This window comes from Eschrichtius robustus, chromosome 13, assembly GCF_028021215.1.
Source record: "Eschrichtius robustus isolate mEscRob2 chromosome 13, mEscRob2.pri, whole genome shotgun sequence".
Taxonomy (NCBI): Eukaryota; Metazoa; Chordata; class Mammalia; order Artiodactyla; family Eschrichtiidae; genus Eschrichtius; species Eschrichtius robustus.
Genome location: NC_090836.1, coordinates 6080594 through 6105215, shown reverse-complemented (window position 1 = coordinate 6105215; position 24622 = coordinate 6080594). Strand labels below are relative to the sequence as shown.

At 51.7% G+C, this 24622-nt stretch overlaps 1 protein-coding gene across 1 annotated transcript in view; it reads left to right on the top strand.

The window, feature by feature from the left end:
• Positions 1-24622, top strand: part of VWF (von Willebrand factor) — a 198747-nt gene that overhangs the window by 162374 nt on the left and 11751 nt on the right. The window contains exons 44-56 of the mRNA XM_068561367.1: positions 38-258; positions 1400-1592; positions 1783-2124; positions 3900-4099; positions 9754-9856; positions 10252-10326; positions 12667-12771; positions 13919-14124; positions 14984-15133; positions 20132-20242; positions 22438-22618; positions 23545-23585; positions 24086-24202. Of these exons, the coding sequence (XP_068417468.1) occupies positions 38-258; positions 1400-1592; positions 1783-2124; positions 3900-4099; positions 9754-9856; positions 10252-10326; positions 12667-12771; positions 13919-14124; positions 14984-15133; positions 20132-20242; positions 22438-22618; positions 23545-23585; positions 24086-24202 (2045 nt within the window). The remainder of the gene's footprint in view (positions 1-37; positions 259-1399; positions 1593-1782; positions 2125-3899; positions 4100-9753; positions 9857-10251; positions 10327-12666; positions 12772-13918; positions 14125-14983; positions 15134-20131; positions 20243-22437; positions 22619-23544; positions 23586-24085; positions 24203-24622) is intronic.

Genomic DNA, 24622 nt, shown 5'->3' with positions numbered 1-24622 from the left:
GGACGGCTCATAGTCTTCCTTTGCTCTCTCCGTCCAGGTGTCTGTACTGGCAGCTCCACTCGGCACATCGTGACCTTTGATGGACAGAACTTCAAGCTGACTGGCAACTGCTCATATGTCCTATTTCACAACAAGGAGCAGGGCCTGGATGTGCTGCTGCATAACGGTGCCTGCAGGGCCGGGGCAAGGCAGGCCTGCATGAAGTCCATTGAGGTGAAACGTAACGGCCTCTCGGTTGAGCTCCGCAGCGACATGGAGGTAAGAGGGCCTTTCTGTGAGTCCCGTAACGTGGCAGCGGCAGACCCTTGGGGAAGCCACGTGGACCCGGTGGCAGCCGGTTTTAGCTGGTGCTCCTGTTGGGGACTCGGCCTCCTGCCCCATGAGCAGGAGGGGCTCAGTGCTGTCTCCCTCGTGGTGTAATTTCATCGTTGTTTTGGGTCCAGATTTGGAAGAAAGGGTCCATTTTTCGATAGCATTACATTGTGAATGTAGTGCCAGTTTCTGGCACTGGTCGAAGAATGGGGGTGACACCAGGCTGTTTGCCCAGCAGGCATTATGTGCCCTGCACCCAGGGCCTGCGAACCTTCCAAAGGAAAACATTTAGGGCCTATGAAAATATTCTGGGCCCAAACAAAATGTGTGGACCCAAGATTCAAAAAGAAAACTGCAAAACTGATAAAAAATAAACATTTGATTAAATGTTTACAAGAGGTTGCTTTCTGCCAACTTCTTTACACGTTCATTTAGAAATCGTAAATATTTCATTACGTGAAAGCAGCTTATGGGTTAGAGGTCCTCCTCTTGCAAGAATTCTTGAACGTGCACAGTGATTGCTGAAAAATCACAGCTTGTCATATAATAAGTGAGTAGCTCATAGACAAAAATATAAAAATCAAAAGGATAAAAAGCCTTCTAAAATTTTTACAGCAAAAATTATATTCATCGTGGGATGTGAGTATATTTTAATAGGTTTGATAAGATGTATCGTGGGGCCTCCAAAGAGCTAGTCAATCAAATCAAATCAGATGCTTAAAGTAGTCCTATTAGATGCTCGTGGAGATAGCGCACTGAGCAGTTGGCAAATAAGCAACTTCCCCAGCTTTTCTTGAGGAGTCATCTTCCCTGTCGGGTGACTCATGGTTCCTCTTAATCCCTGGGCTTTCGGGTTCCAGATGCATGGCTGTCTGTTCAGTGTTATGAGTCCACTCTTTTGCCAAGCTCTGCAAAGCCCCTTTGTCTTTGAAGAGCTGCTGGCAAATGTCCGGGTTTGTGGATAACAGTGGAGTTGAGCGGGGTGAATGTGTAGGAACTGTGGGGAACTTTGGAAAGTGGCTAAGAGTGAAATCCTAGGATTCCGTGTTGCCATGACTACTGATGGGTGGTTTTCTTCTTTGGGCAGGTGGTGGTGAATGGGAGATTGGTCTCTGTCCCTTACATGGGTGGGGACATGGAGGTCAGTGTCTATGGTACCATTATGTATGAGGTCAGATTCAACCATCTCGGCCACATCCTCACCTTCACCCCACAAAACAACGAGTTCCAGCTGCAGCTGAGCCCCAAGACCTTTGCCTCAAAGATGTACGGTCTCTGTGGTAAGAATATCTTCTGACTCTCCTCCCTGACATAAACCCTCCTTGCTCTATCCTCAGGGCCCTTGGCCACTGCTATTTCTGGGTCCAGTAGTAAGGTTCAGACGCTGGCGGTGATGGAGAATGGCCAGGTCTCTGGCATCAAGGGCTTGGCACCCTGGGCTCCTAACCATGTCTTTCCTTGCTTCTCTAGGCATCTGTGATGAGAATGGGGCCAATGACTTCATGCTGAGGGATGGCACAGTCACCGCAGACTGGAAGACGCTGGTCCAGGAGTGGACGGTGCAACAGCCGGGGCAGACGTGCCTGCTGGGTCCCGAGGAGCCATGTCCCGTCTCCAGGGGCTCTCACTGCCAGGTCCTCCTCTCGGCGCTGTTTGCCGAGTGCCACGCGGTCCTTGCCCCGGCCACATTTCATGCCATCTGCCAGCAGGACAGCTGCCACCAGGAGCAAGTGTGTGAGGCCATTGCCTCTTATGCCCACCTCTGTCGGACCAAGGGGGTGTGTGTCGACTGGAGGACCCCCGATTTCTGTGGTGAGTCTCCTTAGGCACCCCCAGACGCTGTGAAGACCAGCGAATGCGGGACCTGCTCAGCCTCTCTGGGCCTCACGTTCTTTATCTGGGCAACGAAGACCAAAATCTCTGCACTTCCTGTTTCCTAGGATTCCATTCAGGATCAAATAAGATGGTAGACGTATAAGTAATTTGAACATAGAATTTCTATGTAAATGAAAGCATGGTCCTTTCTAGCAGTAGTTCTGCAGTTCATACAAATGTGATTTTGATGTGTCAGACACACCCAGGCAACAGCAAAGTACAGACTAAGCAGTCACCTCGAATTTGGAATTGCACCAAGCTTTAGCAAAGGCTCACAGAGCAGCCCATGCCTGAACAGGACTTTGAAGTGTGAGTGGAATTTTGCCATTTGAATACCAAGAAGGCTTCTTCATTACAAACACCACAAGATTGCTAGTGTAGACACCTCCCAAGGTCAGCTTCCTTACTTGGACTTGGCATGTATTTAATATTTAACATGTCAGGGACACCAAAATGAATCAGACATGGCTCCTGCTCTCAGGGCGTGCTGGAGTGATAAGAACACTGAACTTCAACATCCTCAGTTTCTAATGTAATCCCTGACCTTTTTTTTTTTTTTTTTGAGGAAAATCAATGTGTACAAGCATCTCAGAGTCTCCCAGTTTATTATTATAATGCTGTCACAGCTTTAACTGGGGCTAGAGGACTTGGGCATCCTAGCCCCAGCTCAGCTGGTCATCAGCTATTTCCTTAGTCTTTCTGGACCTCAGTTTCTGCATCTTGGAATGAGAGAGTTGGACTAGATAACCCCTAGGTGTCTTTGGGGCTCTGGTTTTCCGAGTCCCCGTGGATGACACAGTCTCCTTTCAACCTGCCTGCAGATTAAGGGGAAAATGTTAGTTTCTGAGTTACCGATCACACCTTCTCTGCTTATTAATTTGTCGACTTCCAGGCAATTTGTCATGCATTTATAGGAAAGTCTTTGGCGCTCTAAATCCTTGGAAACCTTCTCTACCACCTGCCTTGGCACCGTGAAAATGTGAGGAAGGGGTTGAGCAGGACCAGAGTGGTAGAAGTGGATCATTTTGTAGCTTTTCTCCCAGGGCAGCCCTCCATAGCTGTGGATTCCTTATTTAAGTTGAAGAGAATTTTCGAAGCATTAAATATATGTGTATTCAAAGAAAAGAACCGTAGAACTTCCTAAGGATACACAGGTTCACATCGTCAGCTGGGATTAAGTTTGGCTACAAGTAAGAGAGAAGTAAAATTCTGTGTCACACAGCCGATCAGAGGGAGGCAGTCCCAGCTCTTTCTGGGTCTCAAAGTGGATCCTAGTTCTTTGCTCTGTCCTCACTTGGGTGTGCTTTTTCTTCACGGTTTAAGGTGGAGCTCTGGCCATCACATCCAGGTTCCAAGTGGCGGGATGAGGGGAAGGAAGGAAAAGGACCAGAGACGCAGATGTCTTTCAAAAAATGATTCTTAGAAACTGCTGTTAAAAGAGTCTACACTTGCTCTTACAGTTCATTGGTTAGAATGTAATCACATGACTGCACTTCATTGCAAGGGAGGTTGGGAAATGTAGTCTTCATTCTGGGTGGTCATGTGCCCGGCTTGAAGGTCTATTTCTATGGAAGATGGAGAGAATGAAAATTGGTGGAAACTAGCAGTTTCTGCCCCAGCAAGTTTGTCAGATGATCAACTGCCTTGAAGCTTGAACCGCTTCCCTCTGGTTGGTGCAGACCCTTGAGGGTGACCCCCTTCTCTGTCTGCAGCTGTGCCATGCCCGCCATCCCTGGTCTACAACCACTGTGAGCGCGGCTGCCCCCGCCAATGTGAGGGCAACTCGAGCTCCTGTGGGGACCATCCCTCAGAAGGCTGCTTCTGCCCACTGCACCAAGTGCTGCTGGAAGGCAGCTGTGTCCCTGAGGAGGCCTGCACCCAGTGCGTCGGTGACGATGGGATCCGGCACCAGGTAGGAGCCCTGGCCTCTCGCCCCCCCGTGGGGCCAGCAGGGGGAAGTGTTCACCCGTGATTGGCCCCTTCTAACCTTGGCTGCATGGCTCTGCTCTCCAGGGGGGTTCCTGAGGGATGGGAAGACAGTATGGCATAACGGCTTTGGAGTCAGACACATCTTGGTTCAAATCCCGGATCTGTCATGGGTTAGCTGTGTGATCAAACACCAACAACACGTTACTACCATTACTATATTTATCATTATATCCATGTTAGTAGAATGCTAGGAACCCAGGAGGGGATGGGAAAAGAATATTTTATATGGTGATGTCTACCATTATTAAGATATATTAGGTACCTTACATTGTACTAAGCACTATATATTCATTATTTCAACATTTTTTTCAAAGGTGTGTTTAGCAGGCAAGGTATTGACAGTTACCTGTGGTCAAGAGGTTTTAAAGAACACCAGCTAAGCAAGTTAGACAGGTTTCTTTATTGCAGGATTCTTTAGAGCTTTTGATGTGCTAATGTACATTGCAAGTTGTTGCTTCTCAGACGTATTAGACTATAGAATTGTGTGTGTGTGTGTGTGTGTGTGTGTGTGTGTGTAGTATCCCCTCTCATAAATACTCACAAAACACCTATGAGAAAATGAAGGCTTAGAGAGCTTGGTACCTTGCCCATGGATGCAGTTTGTAGGAGATGAGGTTGGGAGTTGGAGTTAGTATTTGAAGTTCTGTCTGATTCCAAAGAGCTTGCTGTTTTCGATACATGAAATTTCCCTTTTGCTAGGTCCCCTTTGCGCTGATTTTCTTGGAAGTCATTGAGTCATCAAGTCATCAATTCTCTTAGCCTTTTAGGAATCATTATTTTGAAAGACTATTTATTTACCGAAAACTCCCTCTTCTTGGACTCAGATGGCAGTCATATCTCTTCAAAGTTGCCAATGTGTGTATCGTAGTACCTGGGGCCGTGTGTGTCTGTGGACCTGTGAGTGTGGGCCGTGGTCCTGCCTTTCAAACTGGCAGTGATACCACAGAGCCTGGTAGAGGGGGAGCACATTTGGCTTCTAGCAAAGGAGGATGTGTTCTATGACCATGGGCTGCACTCAAGACCTAACAGCTCCGTCATCACCAAGGAAGACCTTCGTCACTAAGTGGACCAGGTCAGGTGACTTAACACTGTGTTTAATCAGAAGTAGGAGAACACACATGGTGAAGCTAGCTAACCAACTGGAGAATGATGAAAACAATCATTCCAGGATTACACTATTCTGTCCCTGCCATCAGAAGCTAGGAAATGGACCGTTTCATTTGATTCTCCCCAAAGCTCCATAGGGTAGTTATTACATGTCCCTCTGAATGGGAAACTAAGGCTCAGATGACAAGAGGTGATTTAAAAAGACCCTGTTCACTACACCAGGTCACCCTATAGTGTCCAAGCCCTGCCACTGGTCTCATGGAAACTGTGAGCTAAACGCTGAGCTGACTGGGTGTCCAGGTAAGCATGGCACCAATAAGGCGATTACTTGGATGGTCCCACTGGCTCTGTTTTGTCGCTGGGCTTTATCCTAGTGGATCCCATTTGTTCTCACAGTGTAACAGGTAAACCAGGAAAGAAGCCCAGTCGCACTCTACTGCCATATTTCAGCTGGCCAAATTAAGTAACTGCCTGTACCATAATGTTCCCCCAAAGAGTTGACAAAACCTTACATCGCTCTCCCTGACCTGCACGGCTCCTGGGCTCCCGCTGGGCGCAGATGACGTGTACCAGTGCCCTGGGGTGCTGACACCCAGTGGTCATTTCAGGCTGGTTTTGCCGTTGGTGGCAAGGTGTTCTCAGAGGCAGTCAGAAATGGTCTCTACCCCCTTCCTTGGCATCCTCGAGATCAGAAGGAAACTCAAGTTTGCATTTCTAGCTCTCTGTGAGTCAGGTGTCTGCAGGGACCCGAAGGCGGGAGGCTTGTGAATTTTATCCTAGGGTCTCTGCCCGCTTCCCCGCTCCTCCTCCCTGACCCTTTTCCCTGCTCCCTGCCCCTTCAGTCCCACACATTGGAATATGCATCAGAGTTGTATGAAGAGGGCATCCAAATAGTGCAGTATTTTGACATAGATGTAGTCTGATAAATACATCTTAAAATCAAGCAACATAAAATTAGTTAATAAAAAACTATGAAGGGAACACAGCCGGTTTTAGTTATTTCAGAAAATATAGTTTAAACGGATGAAGATAAATATCTAGCCAGTCCAGCTTTGACTTTCAAAGTAGAGAGGGAATAACACTCTAATGTGAAGAACATTTCCATTAAGTGAATTTTCTTGAAACTGAAAAATAAAGGCCAGAAAACTTTTCTTCGGGGAAATAATCCAGGGTAGAAATCTCTTGTGGTAATTTTGGAAGGGCAAACTGTTTACGTTTCCATAGCTCTTGTTTAGTTTACAAAATGCACTCTGCCTTTGTAGCCGGCTGTAAAGGGATCCGGGGCCATGCATGGGCCGTCCCGCCTTGCCCACACACACACACCCCGCTGTGCTGGGCAAGCGCTGCTTCAACTCCACTGGGAATTGCCTGCATCACCCAGACGGTGTGCTGAGCCTCATCTCCTCTCTGTAGCGGTGTTCTGTAGTGGCTCAGCGCTGACATTTAATTTACATCTTCCCTCAAATCCTGGCCGGGGTGGGCGGTGCCTGGTGACTTGCTGAGTGCCTGCTCTGACCTTGGGCTCTGAAGACTTCAGTTTTCCCTTGCTGCATTCTCTGCAGGTCGTTCTCCTGTCACCTTTATTTAATCTTTAACTCCAGCCAGCTCGCTTACCTGTTCTGTCCAGGTAACAGTCCTGCACCAGGCCCTGGAACCTGGGGCCTGAGACAGGGCTGCCTGGAGTTGGCCTGTCCTGATGCAGGAGTGCCCTCTGCTGGCCGATTGGCTGCATAACGCGCCAGGTGTACTGCTGTAAGAGCTGGCCGCGGGCGCTTTTAGAAGCTTAGCCTTTGCCAAACAGGGCTCTTTTTCAGGGGCCATAGATTCTGTGGCCTGCCTCATTAAAGCTTCCTGGGAAAACGGAAATCCCTGGAAGAGGACGTTTAACACCTGCTTTTGGTCATCTATTGTGATGTTGCCAAGGAGAGTTGGAAAGCTGTATAATTCGTTCTTGAATTTTAGATGTCTGGAGTTCATTTTTAAAAAGAGAAAAAAAAAAACAACCCTAATATATAAATATATATCTCCGTTCTTATCTCATCACTTTGCCATTTAAACGTCTAAATATAAATCCCTTGATTTATGGTTTTTTTGGCATCACCATCAGTGTAAAAGAGCAGGAAAGAGGCAGAGCAGAGAGAGACCTGGGGAGATGTGTGAGTTCCCCTGCCTTCCTCCACTCTGCCCAGCCTCGCCTGTCCCTGTGCCCCTCCCTGGGTCTCCCCAGCCCCTTGGAGAAGCTGGAATAGTAGCCGCTGCAGCCTCTGTTCTGTTTCCTGGTCCTCATCCCTCCCTCTCCACCCGCTCCCCGGCACCCGCTCAAGACTTGTCCTTGTTGAACTTTCTTCCCTCTAAGGCTGGTCCTGCTTACAGAGCCTCGGGGCTGCACCCTGCCCGCCAGGTTAAGCACAGCCTCCTGCAGTGGCCACGTCCCCAAGGATGTGAGGCCTCTCTGGAGCCCACAGCCCTAGTGAACTCTTCTTTTGCACTCCTGGCACTCTTCTTTTAAAAATCACCTTTATGGAGAGTTCACAGACAGTAAACAGCACCAAATATAAATGTACAATCTGATGGATTTTGACAAGTGCATGCACCTGTAAAAACCATCATCACGATCAAGATAATGAAATTTCCTTCACCTGCGAAAGTTCCCTGATGCCCCTGTTTAATACACCCCCAGTCCCCACCTCCATCCCCGGGCAACAACTGGTCTGCTTTCTGTCACTATAGATCCGTTTACATTTTCTGGAATTTTATGTAAATGGACTCATGCAGTATTTACTCCTTTTTTGCTGGGCTTCTTTCGCTCAACGTAATACTCTCGAGATCCATCCACACCGTACGTTCCGTAGTTTGTTTTTATGGCTGAGTAGTATTCCGTGATGTGGGTGCATCAGAATTGAGTGATCTCATTCACCTTTTCACGGGCAAGTCCTATTTCCTCGGCTTGACCGTCAGCCATTTGAGGGCTGGGACAGTGTACCCAGTGCCTGGCACTCCCACAGCCCCTCAGCGGGCTGGCCGAGGCTGGCGGCTGTGGTTTGGAGAGAGAGCATGTGGTGTGCAGGGCCAGGACGCCGGGTCCAAACCCCGGCTGTGCCACCTGGTCAAGCTCCTGGTCTGTGCCTCAGTGTCATCACTGGTCAGTGTAAGTAATGGTCGTACTCACCCGATAGGGTCATTAGAAGGAACATACAGTGAGTCCGTGTAAAGCCTTTGGGGAAATATCTTGCACATGTTTAATGCTACTTATTACCGGGAGGCAGCAGAACATAGTGATACAAAGTGGATTCTGGGTCCAGATCCCATCTCTGCCCTGCGACGGTGTGACCCCGAGCAAGTGCCTCCGCTTTCTCCTTGGACAAGTGGGGATAACAGTAAGGATGTCCCGGTCATGGGGCTACGGTGGGGATTAAATGAGTAGTTTACGTAAAGCCCTTAAACCGTGCCACGTGACACTTGCCCCTCAGATGTGGGCTGTTACATGGATGCAGCAGAAGGTGTCAAGGGAAGCATCCAAGGTTTAATCCCGCGGGAGGACGGGCAGCCCGGGGAGGGGTTTAGCCGGAGATGTCCCCTCTCTCTCCCTCTCCGCGGCACATGCTGATTGCGGACCATGGAAGCAGACGGAATAAGTACGACCTTCTTGACCTGGGGACTTTTTAGCGGCCTTTGAGCTGCTGGATAAGGATGCGTTTATTCAGGGGTGACTTCACTGGAATTTCCCTTGATGGCCGAGCCCACAGGGACCCAGTCCTGGCTCTGCAGTCCCATCTGTGCTGTTCACAGCCTCCTGCTTCTTGCACAGTCCTGGGAGGCAGGCTGGGGGGCCCTCCCCTCGCCTGGGAGGAAACCGGGCAGTGGCACGGAGGGTGAAGCCGACGTACGAGTTGGGGGGCTTCCTGACTCCGAAGCCCTTGTGCAGTGGGGATGCCTGCTGCCTTGGTGACCCTCACCTGGCAACGGCACCCTGGTCTGGAACGTCGCCACCAGTCCCAACAATGTGAGGGTTCTGAGAGTTCTGCCGTCGCCCCTTCAGCTCTTCCTGCCACATAGTCTTAAGTCCATTCCGGAAATGAATGGCATCTTTCTCAAGCTGCAGCCCAGCTTCTCCTTCGGCTTGGGAAGTGGCCAGCGGGGTGACACGGGAGTCCTTATTTTCTCGCCTTGCTTTGTTTTAGCGTCACCATCAGAAGGGCTGCGATGAAAGCTCCATGTTTTCTGAAACCTGTGGTTTGTCCTTCCCCCGAGCGTACAAAGCAGTACGGGCGCCCCCAGGCACCCCAGGGCTCCTCCAGCTCCCTCGTCCTCAGGATCCTCAGCATCTGTCAGCTTGTCTCGGTTCATCTGCGCAACCCTGATCCAGGCGGGGCTCGGGCACTGGGCGTCCCCCAGGGAGAACGAGCCAGGGGTGGGGGGACCCAACTTCCATGAACTCCTGGGCCCTCCCTGAACCTCGTTCTCCCTCAGCTTCTGGAAACGTGGGTCCCAGACCACCAGCCCTGCCAGATCTGCACGTGCCTCAGCGGGCGGAAGGTCAACTGCACGACACAGCCCTGCCCCGCAGCCAGAGGTGAGGCCCCTCCCTAAGGGCTCCCTCCAGGCCCCAAGGCCACCCTGTCTTCAGACCTGGTGGACCAGATCCACACGTGGATTCCCCATGCCAGCCCCACCCTCCTTGCCTCACCGGGCTGGGCTCCCCTTTCTGCACGGGGGTAGAGCTCTCGGGGGAGGGTGTGTGTGTGTGTGTGTGTGTGTGTGTGTGTGTGTGTGTGTGTGTGTGTGTGTGCCTGCCCTGCTGTCCCCTCCTTGGCCCTCAGCCTCGGTCTCCCGAGGGCGCATCTGAGGGGACAGCAGGACACACCGGGAGACTCATTCGTCAGCGGGCCTGGCTGGTTCCCGCGGCCGAGAGTCTGCAGTGGGTACCGCTGTCTCTTTCTCTGACCTCTGCGGCCTCTTCTCCCCCAGCGCCTGCGTGCGGCCCGTGCGAGGTGGCCCGTCTCCGGCAGAGCACGCAGCAGTGCTGCCCCGAGTACGAGTGTGGTATGTGTCACCCGTGGCATTTCTCGGGGTCCAACCCCAGCCCCGCCCCGGGGAGAGGGGGCCAAGGTGGTGGTGCTGAAGGGGCTCGTGGTCAGGAGCAGGGTGAGGATTTTCCAAAACCTGGAAAGAGTAGCCTCTGGAAAGTAGGATTTGTTTCCTGGAAGGATTCTGCCGTCACTTATTAAATGTAAGTTTTGAAAGCATTAAAAAAGAATGGGGTGCAATGTTCACAGCAACATTATTTGCAATAGCCAAGATATGGAAGCAACCTAAGCGACCATCAACAGATGAATGGATAGGGAATTCCCTGGTGGTCCAGTGGTTAAGACTCCATGCTTCCATTGTGGGAGGCACGGGTTCGATCCCTTGTTGAGGAACTAAGATCCCGAGTGCCGCGTGGCGTGGCCAAAAAATAGGAAAAAAACCCCACAAAACAGATGAATAGATAAAGAAGATGTGGTACATACATGCAGTGGAATACTACTCAGGCATAAAAAGGAATAAGATTTTGCCGCTTGCAGCGACATGGATGGACTTGGAGGGTATTATGCTTAGTGAAATAAGTCAGAGAAAGGCAAATGCTGTATGATACTACTTATATGTGGAATCTAAAAATACAACAAACTGGTGAATATAACAAAAAAGAAACAGACTCACAGATATAGAGAACAAACTAGTGGTTACCAGTGGGGAGAGGGAAGGGGGGAGGGGCAATATAGGGCCAAGGGAGTAAGAGGTACAAACTACTGTGTATAAAATAAATAAGCTGCAAGGGTATATTGTACAGCACAGGGGATATAGCCAATATTTTATAACAACTATAAACAGAGTATAGCCTTTAAAAATTGTGAATCGCTGTGCTGTACACAGTAAAAGAATGGGGTAATCACTGGTGGGGGAGGTGCAAGGGATTTACTGCAGAGCCAGTTATGCCAGAGTAACTGTAGAAAAGGCCACACATGGGCACCTTGACTTCAACACGTTATTTGTCAAAGGGTTTCATTATAGGCTTGCAACCTGCACCGTGAATAACGGGCTGAATAATGGTATAATTAAATGAATCCAGAGCTGATGGAATTCTGAGTAACACGGCAGGAAGTCTCTAGTGCCTTGTCCCCGTCCTGTCCCAGGTGTTTATTAATTGTACAGGTGAAGACATAAAGCACAGGCTTGTGAAGTTTGAGGTGATGAAACCTTTGAGGGAGAGCAGATAAATCAAGACAGTCCGAGGATCTAAAACAGAAATCATCTGAGACATTGCTTTAGGCTGATGCGATTTATCAGGGATAAAGACAAGCCTTATGTGGCGGGGTGGGGGGGTGAGGGGCGAATCTGACTGAAGGACAATTTAGTAAAAATAGGTCTTAGGATGTTAACAGTGGAGGGAACTGGGGGTCATTTAGTTCAAAGCCCTCATTTTATGGACATCTTGAAGCTTCTCCAACGTGCCAGGCACTTTGCCTTCATTATTTCAAGACATCAATAGACCGACCCTGTGAGGTAGAGTGCCCACCTTACAGAGGATGATCCTGAGGTCTAGAGGGTTCACGTGATTGGCCGAGAGCTGGAGTCCCTGCAGATGACAAGAGTAATCAACATGAGTTTGTCCTATGGCTTGGATCTATCTATCTAGCTATCTACCTTCCTATCTATCTATCTATTTATCTATCTACCTATCATCTTTCTATTTTCTGTCTACTGTCTATCTATTTATCTATCTATCAATCATCTATCTATGTATCTATCATCTGTCTATTATCTACCTATCTATCATCTATCCATCTATCATCTATCTGTGTATCTATCATCTATTATCTATCTATCTATCTTCCTATCTCTCTACCTATCTATGTATCTATCTGTGTATCTATCATATATCTATCTATTTATCTGTCTATCTGTCTGTGTATCTATCATCACCTCCCCCCGCCCCCTCCCTGTCCGTGTATCTCCATCTCTATCTCCATCTCTTCCCCTATCTTTTCATCTTCCTGTATCTTTTCCTCTGTCTCCATCTCTATCTCCATCTCTTCCCCTATCTTTTCATCTTCCTGTATCTTTTCCTCTGTCTCCATCTCTATCTCCATCTCTTCCCCTATCTTTTCATCTTCCTGTATCTTTTCCTCTGTCTCCATCTCTATCTCCATCTCTTCCCCTATCTTTTCATCTTCCTGTATCTTTTCCTCTGTCTCCATCTCTAGCTCTACCTTCATCTCACCATCATCGCGTATGTGAAACAGTAAAGGTCTGCGTGAGTAGGAATGTAGTGTAGGGAGCCACTCACTAGCACAAGAGTAGCCTCGCTGAATTCTGAGTGCACGTCTCTCTCTGGGCCCTCAGTGTGTGACCTGGTGAGCTGTGACCTGCCCCCGGTGCCTCACTGCGAAGGTGGTCTCCAGCCTACACTGACCAACCCCGGCGAGTGCAGACCCAACTTCACCTGCTGTAAGTTCTCCCTCCGTGGGTGAGGACGGGGCGGTGCGGTCACTGTCCCCTGGTCTGGGAAGGCGTCCTGTATTCTAGTGAGCTGAGTCTGGGCTTGGGGTGTGTCTAGAACAGAGGGGTCAAGGTCACACGTGGACTGAATCCCCTAAGACTCCTCCCAGCCACAGGCTACGATGGGGAACGGGGTGTGGACACAGCTGCAGGCACCCCCCTTTGGGGCTTATTAGGTGGCATTTGGACCTGAGATGAAGAAGCCTCCAGATCTAATCTTTATTTTCTCCCACCCTCCCATAAGCCATGGAGGGGAAGGAATGTACCCTTGGTTTGTTCAAATCACTGGATCTTATTCCCAAATAAATTTATATAGATTTTTCTTCCTCTGTATGTTTATGTATTTAATTTCTAAATACTACAATTTAAGCATAGGGTTGGACTAAAGACAGTTGAATTCTGTATTTAGTTACTGAGAATACCCACTTTAAGTCAATACCCACTTCTCGTCCTGTTGACTGAGAATCTCACTAGAGTTCTGAGATGAAAGCCCTCGAGGGTGGGAGAACACATTGTATCTGCAGGAAGCTGGGAACAGGCAAAGGCATGGGATGGGAGTTGGCAGTGATAAAAGAGCATTGTGGATTTGACAAGATTGCTGTCATTTTTCATTCATCATTGTTGGAGGACCTAAAACTGTAGGTCATTTATTATTCCAGGTACTGAGGTTGGGGATAGGATCTCATAAGCTACCAGCTTATAAAAATGCTAACCAGTACCTATGTGCCCAGGGCTCTCTGGGTCTTAGAGATTCTACGCCAGTCATCTCTGAGTATCTGCAGCTGGAGGGACCCCACCCCTTCCAGATGTGCCTGGGAAGGTGGTGGAGTAGACACCCAGCAGCCTTAGCTTCTCCATTAAAATAGCTTCATATTTCTCCTTTGGGTTAGTGTTCTTATTTTTCTGCAGACTAACCACTTTTTGGTATGGTTGACTATCCCTCAGCTCCTGAGCTGGGCTCACGTGTGTTTCTGACTTAATATTCTGGGGCTAGAGTTCCCTGGGAACTTATATAGTAGCTGAATGCTTAGGAACCCAGGCTGAGTGCAGCGCTCAGTGTGGCAGGACCGGGGCATCACCTCGTGCTGCCCCTCAGCCTGCAGGAAGGAGGAATGCCCAAGGGGGTCCCCACCCTCCTGCCCCCCACACCGGATGCCAGTCCTTCAGAAGACCCAGTGCTGTGATGAGTATAAGTGTGTTTGCAACTGTACCAGCTCGGCGGTGACCTGCCCACTGGGGTACCTGGCCTCCACCGTCACCAATGACTGCGGCTGCACCACCACCACCTGCCTCCCTGATAAGGTAGGGGCTGCTCGGCTCCAGCTGGGACAATGGCCAGACACATGCTCCTTGTGGAAGACTTGCCTTCCTGCCCACACGAGTGCTGTGTGGCCCAGTGAAGGGGCATCAGCATTCCATCTCAGCCTAAATCTAATTAGCTCAGGAGGTACTTATAGAGACGCTACCATGTTCTGAGCGTGGCTGGGTGCCATAGATGATTCTAAACACATGAATGATTCTAAAACCTAAATTATAAAACAAGATGCACTCCCAGAAATCTTACCTCTACCCTCACTTTCCCTACCTTTTCCTTCTCTCCCTTCATAATTTATCATTTTCATTGGTGTATCCATCTATTTTTCTTTTTGAAAATATAAGCAAATTTTATAAATTTATATTGCTTCCTATTTCTCACCAAAAGGGTAGCATATTATAAATTCTGTTTTGAATGTGTATTTTTTCATCTAACAATTTATAGTGGAATTATCCTCTGTCAGTATATGGAGATCTGCTTTATTCCTTTTCACAGTCTGAGAATTAGGGTGCAGCTTTCCGTGTGACACAGGAAGGAGTTAAATGCAGTTAAGGCAGCACTGATAGTGGGTCAAGGCGGCCAGTGTGTTATATCCCCACTTGAGGGCCTCGAAGGACTCAAAAGGAACCACTCCCAGGGTGGACCTTCCTAAGGCAGGTGGGCAGGGGAGGGAAGAGGGCAAACTGTACTATGTAAGCATCCCTTCGTGTGGGCAGAGACTATGTTGCTTTCATTTATTGCTGTAGTCTCAGCACCTAGAGTAGCTTCCAACACGGCGTAGATGCTTACTCACTTCTTGTTCAGATGAACTGAGTCAGTTCACTCTTGGAAACCTTGTGTCTCCAGGTGTGTGTCCACCAAGGCACCATCTACCCTGTGGGCCAGTTCTGGGAGGAGGGCTGTGACGTGTGCACCTGCACCGACCTGGAGGATGCCGTGATGGGCCTGCGTGTGGCCCAGTGCTCTCAGAAGCCCTGTGGAGACAGCTGCCGGCCGGTAAGGGGAGGAATAGGGGAGGGAAGTAGGGGAGGGGGTCCCAGGAATAGGCCAGAAAGCCCCTTTAGGAACCTCTGGTTCAAGACCAGAGGGGAGGGGCAAGGAGGGGAGTGGGGCTGGGTAAAGGAAAGAAGCATGAGGAAAGGATTGCTGTGTCATCCTTCTGTGATGAGTTCTTGGCTGATAGTCATGTCTGCTGTGCGGTCTTGAGTCCACAGGGCTGGGAAGTTGGTCTAAGCAGAGATGTGGATTAACTGCCTAGAAAACAGGGCTTGATTTTTTTCTCTATCTATCTCTTCCCTTTTCAGACATCTCCTTAGCCTACACCTAGTACAGACATATGTCCTGAATTTTCTGAGATGGTCCCTGTGTCAGTGTACTGTAGTGTTTCTACACAGGTTGGTGATTTTTCAGACCAGGTATATCATTTGAGGTACAGAAGTTGAGCCATGTTTATAATTTGAGGTATAATTTGGGGGTTGGAAACCCCCAGTCCAGTTTTTGATTCTTCTTGTGGAGGCCTGCCCCTAAGCCTCCTGTGTGCTTGGGGAGCTTTATTCTTGCACACTGAAGACTGATCAGACTCTAGAAAAAGGGAACCACAGTCCGCGGGGGAATTGTGGGTTCAATTCCGTTTGCTGGTTTAATGCTGTTATTGTTAGCGCAAGTTCACGTGCCCGATGCACCGTGAGGCCGAACCCAAATGTCGGAGTTTGGCGCAGAGAAAGGTTTATTGCAGGGCCATGCAAGGGGACGGGTGGCTCGTGCTCTAAAAAGCCCCTGAGCTCCCAGAAGGGTTTCAGCAAAGCCTTTTGTAAGAGCCAGGTGAGGGAGCGGGGGTCGCAGGGTATGTGATCCGCTTGTGCACAGTTCTCTGATTGGCTGATGGTGAGGTAACAGGGCGGTGTCACAGGGGTTCACATGATCAGTCCTTGGGCTCCAGGAGGCCTGGGGCTACGCGCTCACGGTCATCCGGTACTTAACATCTTCCCTTTGGTGGGGGTTTTTCACATCTGCAAAACAACTCAGGAAATGTGCATCAAATACTGTTACGAGGTCCTTCAGAGAGGAGCTAAAGCAGAGGGCACGGGGGAGGCCTGTCCCGGGAAGACCCCATAGGGTCCTGCCCAGTTACATGACTATTATCACTGCACTGTTATCAGTAGAAAGTAATGATAAAAGAAGAGGAGCCAGGGCAGGCAAGTGCGCGTGGCTAGTGGTGCTTTTGTAGCAGTGGGGAAGAGCAGGCTCCTGGTGCTTGTTTCCGGAAGTGTGTGTGGTTTGGTGACGGAGGGGGGGCCTGAGAGTGAATCCGGAAATGGGGTGGTCTGTTCAGCTCACCTGCGCTCTACCTGCTTTGCTCGTGCTGAGGGGGAGCGGGGCTGCCGGGCCCCCTTGGGAGAGGGTGATGCCGTGGTATCCAGGTGCGCCTCTGGGGAACACTAAGCTCTGGAAACCCATCGGTGTCCATCTCCTCCCACAGGCCATGGGAGGCAGTGGGAACAACTTGCTGTCAACTAAAGAGAGTGCTGTGTAGAGGTTGTTTTCATAAAATTGGCACCCAATATGTTCTGTGTTTTGGTAGGGGGTTTTGATTGCAAAGAATGGAATCCACTCAAGCTAGCTAAAATAAAAAGCGGGGGAGGGCACTTCCCTGGTGGCGCAGTGGTTAAGAATCCACCTGCCAACGCAGGGGACGCGGGTTCGAGCCCTGGTCCTGGAAGATCCCACATGCCGCGGAGCAACTAAGCCCACGCACCACAACTACTGAGCCTGCGCTCTAGAGCCCACGAGCCACAACTACTGAGCCTGTGCGCCACAACTACTAAAGCCCGCGCACCTAGAGCCCGTGCTCCACAACTAGAGAAGCCTGCGCGCCGCAACTAGAGAAAGCCCGCGCGCAGCAACGAAGACCCAACGCAGCCAAAAATAAAATAAATAAATACATTTTAAAAATAAATAAAAAATAAAAAGGGGAATTATAGGAAAGCCAGGGATCACTCAGAAACGAAGTGCAGGGCATGCAGGTGGGCCCCGTGGTTGTACCACTTTTCTCTCCGTTTGTCCCGTGAGCCCCTGTCTCCGCTTCTCTCTGCCCATCCGTCCGGCTCCTCACTGTGGGCCTGGGAGGACGTTTCGCTTTCTCAGAAGCTTCATTTGCACGTGGCTTTATGGAACCTGGCTTCAACTCAGTGTGGCTTTTCAGGTCCAGGGTTAGCCCCCTCCAATCAGACCTGTTCAATTTGTGTGCTCCAGAGGTGCACTTCTCAAGAAGAAAATGGATGGGCTCAGCTCGGCCCATGGACTGGGTCCTCTGTCCAGTCCCCACTCTGGTCCCTGAACTGCTGGGGAGAATGCAGGGCACGGGGTGTGAGCCTGGCTGTCTAGAGGCCAAGGCGATGGAGGCGGTTCAGGAAGATTGTGGGTCCCAAGGTCAGGAATGAGTGCAGGGGGCACAACGTCCCGAACTCTGGACCGGATGATGGCTTTAGGGTGGCGAGTGGCCTGTCTTAGAGACAGAATGTTCACACCTTCTGGGAGAAGGAAGCACTGAGGTTTACTTACAGCTGAGGGGAGGCTGGGCTTTGGTCTGTATAGTGTGTTGAAGTGGGAGCTTCAGTGAATGGCCTCAGGCTTCGTTCTTCGAAGAGGGCAGTATCAGCTCTGGTCAGACTCCAGAGGCATTTAGGCTCACTTACCTGAATTCATTTGCTGTCTAGGCTGTGACAAAACAAAAAAAGAACACTACCACCATCACCCTCTGATTCTTCCTTTATAAGCCACTGTCTGCAGAAATACGCTTTCCCCTACCATCTCCATAATTAATCCTCTACGCGTCACATCAGAAACGTGATGTAAGATAAGCAAAGGGCATTGGTGGTATCCCAAAGAATTTCATAGGTGTACTATGGCCTTGCTTCCACGTTGACAGCAAGAGGAATTCCTGCTCCTTTCTATAAACCTCAGAGGAGTTTTTCTTTGAAGGCTTATGACCCCTAGACCCCAGAGTCAGACTAATTTGTAGCTTCAGGAACTGTGTTCTGAGCGACTACATGCAGTCCATTATGTTTTATTCATCCTCGTGATACCCCTCCAGAAGGAAGAGGAGGCAGGGCTGTTCTTCCCACTTGTTAGAAAGCAGAGGATCAGCACAGGGAATGAAGTTGGCCACTGCACTGAGCCTCATCTGAAGCCAGCAGACACGTGCGTGTCCTGACTCCTAGGCCGGGGCCCCTGCTCTTAGGCTGGTACAGCTGGCAACACGGGTGGTGTGAGGGCCAGAACGACCCGGCCAAAAGACAGGGGCCAGTGCTCCAGGCCTCCACCTCCATCTCAGCTGTGGCAATTGTGCTGTTAAATCAGGGAGGAAGTTACTTTCCAGTGGCATCTGTTTCCAGCTTGGGTGGATATCAGATCTACTCAGTTCCACTCTTAATTGGGAAACCAGTGAAAACAGGATAGAGAAGAGGGTAGGGAGAAAGGTCTGAGATGTCTATTTTGGACAGATATAAGCTAGAGGGTTTGGAGGAGTACAGGAAAAGAAACAGAGATGAAAATACAGGATGAGCCCTGGTTGTGCGGGAGGAAACTGTGGAGGGGAATCTTGCAAAGTCGGCAGCCCCAGAACCTGGGGGCGTGGCCGGGAGCACCTGAGCATGAGAAGCAGGTAGGGCTGTGGGAACCAGGCATCCAGCCTGGGTCATCCATAACCCGCAGTGTATTTGCCCGTGGTGGGTGGAGGCAGCAGAAAACGTAGAGTATGCACAAATCCAGACCACTCAGCACCCTGAGAGGGTGCCCAAGAGTGACTCTAGATCCCTGAAGGCATCGATGTCTCTGTTCTAGGCTCCCTCGTGTCTGTTTCTTTTGTGCCATTTTGTGTATCCTGCCTTGTAGCGGAGGGCGTGTCGAGTGTATCATCCTAATTTGTTGGCGCCTCCAGAGCACCTAGTACGTCATAGGTGCACGATAACTAACTAGATCTCCGCTGATCAAGGACTGAGGACAGTTCACTGGGCGCCGCTGTGACGCAGGTCGGGGTGTAAGTAGGTCCCATGGAGATGCTGCAAGTTGAGCCAGGTCTCTGGGGTCCTCGCGTTCCCCCGGGAGAGGCACCACCTGGGGTGATACCGAGCGTTGAGTGCGTCCTCTGACTGGGCCCTGCTTGTGAGTGCTCTTGGGGAGCCGAGCAGGTGTGGTACCCACCCCCATCCCGCACGGCTGCGGCTGCAGCTCGTCCTTCTCTCCGAGGTGCTGCACAGGCCCGGGTTCTTGCCCCTCGGCCCCTGGGACAGCCTCATGCGTCATTGTTTTGTCTGTTCTTTGTACATCGCTTCAGAGTTTTCATTGGAGGGTTTCAATCCAAGTTCCCGATGCTTTGGCCAGATTGGAGGACCTCCAAGAGGAGGGATGGGCTGGCAGACTTCAGACTTGCAGGATGCTGGCCTCCCTGGCAGGCTTTCTGGGGAAAGTGGGTCTCGTCTCTCTGTGCCCCATAAACTGCTAGGTAAATGTCAAGTGACTACCTGGGGAAGCCCAGCTCTGCACATTGCTGAGAGGTCCTGGGGTCAAGGCACTCATGTTGGGCAGGTAATTAGCCCTGTTAGGGCAGAGCCGGGACTCCAGGCTTCTGGAATGTTCTCCCCCAGTCAGTGGGGGGCCCTAGATTTGGGCCGTGATAAACATCAGGGCAGCTGGCTGCTTCTGAGTGAACTCTGAGCATCTTTAATACTCCCATGGACCGGCTCTTCTTAAGCGGAAGTTTGCAGAGGGCAGGGTTGTGTCTCTTCGGCTGGTGTAAGACCCATAGTGACTCAGTGGGTGATGCTTCCTGACCACTTAGCATGACCGAGGGGCTGGTGGAGGGCAGAGATGAAAACATCCGGTCCAGCTGTCCGCCTGCAAGCCCCAGGGCTCCGTACACCTGCCGAGTGGACCAGAACGCCTGTGTCTTTGCTGCCGGCCTGTGCTGACGCCCCGCCCTTTGTGTGTTTTCAGGGCTTCACTTACGTTCTGCACGAAGGCGAGTGCTGTGGAACGTGCCTGCCGTCAGCCTGCGAGGTGGTGACCGGCTCCCCTCGGGGAGACTCCCAGTCCTACTGGAAGAGTGTAGGTCTGGGCCAGGGTGGGTGGGAAGGAGGGCGGGGGCCTCACCAGCCCGCTCGTCCATCTGGGGTCCAGTGCTGCCCTTGGTTTCGTCCGTAGAGTAGAAGCTCATTCCCTGCCTTTTGCTTTCCCCACAGAGAGTTTAATGCGGCTGTTGGTTTATCCAGATGTCGGCTGGGATTACCTTGCTCCCAGGGAACTAGTTAAAGTTGCCCCAGACCTCCCATTGTGTGGATTTTGGGAGAAGCCCAGTTCCCTCCCTCTGAGTTCTGTGCACGCCTGAGGGTGGGGGTCATGTTCTCCTGTTTAACCTGTGAAGCTGAGGACCTGCTTCCCCTGATGGGTGGTGCAGGGCTGTGTTGTGGGCCTGGCACCCTGCCACGCCGCACAGGCGGCAAATACTGCTCATGCCACACCGGCCCAGGCGGCGTCCTCTGACCGTTTCACTGGTTTCTGTTGGAGAAATATGTAACCCAGAGAAGCAAACTACATTTCTGTTCCCAGGGCTCCCGAGCCCCCTTCTGCAGCTCTGGCTGTAGCCCCTGAGCGTGTTGGCAGCCCCCATCTCCCCACCCTTGTCTTCTCCTGCCCAGCCCCCCACCCCCAGATCCCCTCCCCTGAAACAGAGCAGGGTAGCTTCTCCTTCGTGGCCCAGAGGCTCTCACTCTGACTGTGGATGCTCATAAAGCCATTTTCTGAAGCACAGAGGATCCCTCCCCGGGAGTCGGTCTTAGCCCAGATGCTAGGATGCTAACAGTCCTTTTACTCTGATTGATCAGGATGAAGTGGAGGGGTGCTAAGCCCTGGAGTCCTCAGAACGTGGATGCTGGGAGGGGGTGAGGGGCGCCTAGGGACCTTCCCCTTCTGAGTCCTCCAGTGAGACCAAAACACACTCTGTTTAGGAGGAGGGCAAAGGGTTACCTGTCCTGCCCTGAACATGCCCCGGCCCACCAGTCTCCTCCTCCTCGGTGGTGACACACTGAGTTTCCCACAGGGCTTCCCGCCTCCCTCTTCTAATTCTGGTCACCTGTGGATATCCCCGCTGTGTCCCTCCTCTCCACGCTTGTAGCCGTTTTGCCCCCCACCCCATCCTGGAATCAGGCTGGCCTTGCACCCCCTCCCCAGGGCCAGAGGCTGCGCCATCCCGGCTGGGGCTGCCAGCTGGTCCCTGTGAGGCTCAGTGTCGTCCTCCCCGCCCCCCCCCCACCCCGCCCCTGGCCTCTCATCTGCCTCCAGGGCTCCCTCAGCCCTGACCCCCATCAGTGTTCACAAAAGAGTTTCCCTTCCCAATTCAAGTCTCCATCTTACCTACAAGACTTGCGGGTCGGCAGTGGCTCTGGGGGGACCAGCAGGGGTGGGTAGGGACAGGCCCTCTTGATGCGCCCAAAGCTCGGCGGGTAAGTGATCGGAGTGGGGTGTGGCCCGCAGCGGGAAGGTTTGGTCAGGGTGAGTCAGAAGGGCGGTCAGGAGAGAGGCTGCAGTGTGTGGCACTTTCTGCTTCTCTTCTGGAAGGAGAAGAAAGGGAACAGGGGCCAAGAGACGTCGCTGGGCCTGGAGTGGGCCGGCCGGCTGCCCCCGCTTGTGTGTCTGGGAGCTGGCTCACACAGACCGTGCTCACGGTCACGCGTTGTCCAGGCAGAACCTCCGCAGGGACTTTCTGAACCATGTTCTGGACACTCAGTGCTCCTTGACCGTGGTGCCCTTGGGGACAGGCCACCCGTGTGCAGCCTGGAAGCTCAGGGCAGATTGCAGGGCCGAGGGTCAGAGGCCAGCATCCCTGGCTCTCACCGGCTCCCTGTACCAGAGGGAAGCAGCGCGAGGCTGGGTGCTGGGCTGAGTTTCCCTCCACATCCCCCCTCCGCTGTCTCCGCATGCAGCCGTTCCTGGGCACTCAGCTCCCAGCCGAGCCAAAGGTGGAGGGAGCATCCTCAGGTGTCCCCAGGTGCTTCCTCCAGGGGCTCAAGACTCTGTCTTGGGAGCACACGGGACTCTGAGCTAGGACCTTGGTCAGGGGGACTCTGACCCGGACTCACTGAAGGACCTGGATGCACTGTCCCTCCCTCTGTGGGCCTCACCCTGTGGGCAGGGCTTAGCCGTTGAGCCGGGCTCACCTCCAGGACCCACACCAGCTCCTGAGGGGGCCGCCCACTCCCGGCGGGACCTGGGCCCCCTGATCAACTCGGGTGCTCCGACCACAGGTTGGCTCTCACTGGGCCTCTCCCGAGAACCCCTGCCTCATCTACGAGTGTGTCCGAGTCCAGGAGGAGGTCTTCGTGCAACAGAGGAATGTCTCCTGCCCCCAACTGAGCGTCCCCACCTGCCCCTCGGGCTTCCAGCTGAGCTGTCAGACCTCGGGCTGTTGCCCCACCTGTCGCTGCGGTAAGATGTGCCACCAGCCCCGCCTTCACGCCTCTCTTTCCTCTAAGGCCCCTGAATCCTTGCCTTTTGAGCAGCTCAGGGAAATGGGGAGGATCAAATCTTTCCATCCGTTCCTAGCGCTTTGGGGAGAAAGCAAATAAGATGAGGGAAATGGGACAATTTCCTGAAGGTCGTCACTGTGTCAGTGCTGGTTTTGTACCTTGTCTCATGTCGTCCTTATGACAATCCCATGAGGTGGGTACCGTTATACCCCCCTTTGCTCTTGTGAGTTAGTGAGTGGTAGAACTGGGATTGGACCCAGGCTTCTCTAATTCTAGAGACTCCTTCTCAATCATTCGGCTGGAAAAGGTATTCCAACTGCCCATCCCCTAACCCCACCAACCCACCAACCAACCAAATAAACAAACAAACCAATCAACCAACCAACCAGTCAACCAACTAACCAACAAACCACACAATCAACCAACTAACCGCATAATCAACCAACCAACCAACCAACCAGCCAAACAACCAACAGCAGCAGCAACAGCAAACAACTCTCGCCACCACCTGTCCTGAATTCTTTGTGTGATTTTATCTTGGGACTTCAAGTTCCCAGAGTAGAATTTCTTTCTTTGACAAGCCCAAACATTCTCCCACTCACCTCTTGGATGTGAATCACTTAAACAAGTGCCCTCCCCTCGAGGACTCCAGGAACTTCTCCCTGTGGGCTGGATGGTGGGGAGCAGGCAGCTGCCCTTCCTCAGTGGGCCAGGGGTCACTGTGGCCACATGGGCTCTGGCAGGAGGACCCACAGAGCCTGGCGTTGGGTGGGGAGAAGGACCGGCAGGTGGAGTAGGGAGGCCCAGCCTGGGAGGAGCAGCCGGGTCGTGGATCTTCACCAGCTGTACTCTGCAAACTCATGCCCTGTGCCTGTCTCTCCCCAGAGCCTGTGCAGGCCTGTGTGCTCAACGGCACCATCATTGGGGTGAGCTGCTGCCTTCTCCTCCAGGGCGCCTGGGGGGCAGGGATGGGGTGCTGTGGGAAGGGTGTCATTCTAAAGTGCAAGTGAAAGGAACCAGGGAGGCCTGCCCCACCCACACTTTCCTTTCCTCCAGAGCTTCCCAGGCATCCTGGAGTGGAACCCCTACCTCTCCAGGGCCTGGGCCCCGCCTTCTAGCGCTCACATCCCGGCCCCAGGCACTCGAGCATTTCTTCTGTGCACGCTTTGATCTGCCCCTCTCCCTCTGCCCCAGCTCCCTCTCTGCCGGGAAAGCCTTCACTCTTACCATGCCATCCTTGAGGTGGGGGGCGGGGAGGGAGGGAGCAGACCTCTCAGGACAGGAGGAGAATCAGGGTGATGGATCCTGGCAGCTTTGGACAGCTGGGCCCCCATGCCTAAGGCAGACGGCTCACGGGACTGAGGGCAGTGGAGGGCTGGGGGGGTCGGGGTGCCAGGAGGCCTGACCCTGGTCCCTTTGGTTCCAGCCCGGGAGGAGTCTGATGGTTGACCTGTGTACCACCTGCCTCTGCACCATCCAGGCGGGGGTCATCTCCGGATTCAAGCTGGAGTGCAGGCAGACCACCTGCGAGGACTGCCCACTGGTGAGAGAGGCTCATGGGGGCCTGGGGCTGGACTGGGTACTTGTGGGACCCAAGCAATGGGATCTCACCAGGCTCTTTAAATAAAAGCTTTCGTGATTTTCTGATTATGGACATATTTGACAGCGGTAAGGAAGAGAATAAAAGTCGCCTACCCAAATTGCATTTCTCAGATATAATTTAGTTTTAGAAATTTAAACATTTTCTTCCTGTATTTGCAAGGCTTATGATACCATATTTACAGATCTGTATTCCTTTTAAGCAACATACTACTGTTCTTTGAAAACATTAAAAATTAGTCAACAAATATTTATCAGTTACTAGTTAGTCGACAATTATTTATCAGACACTTGCTATGTGCAGAGTTCTATGCAACATTCTTTGAAGGGGCTCTGCCTCAACACATACTTTTATTATTGGACA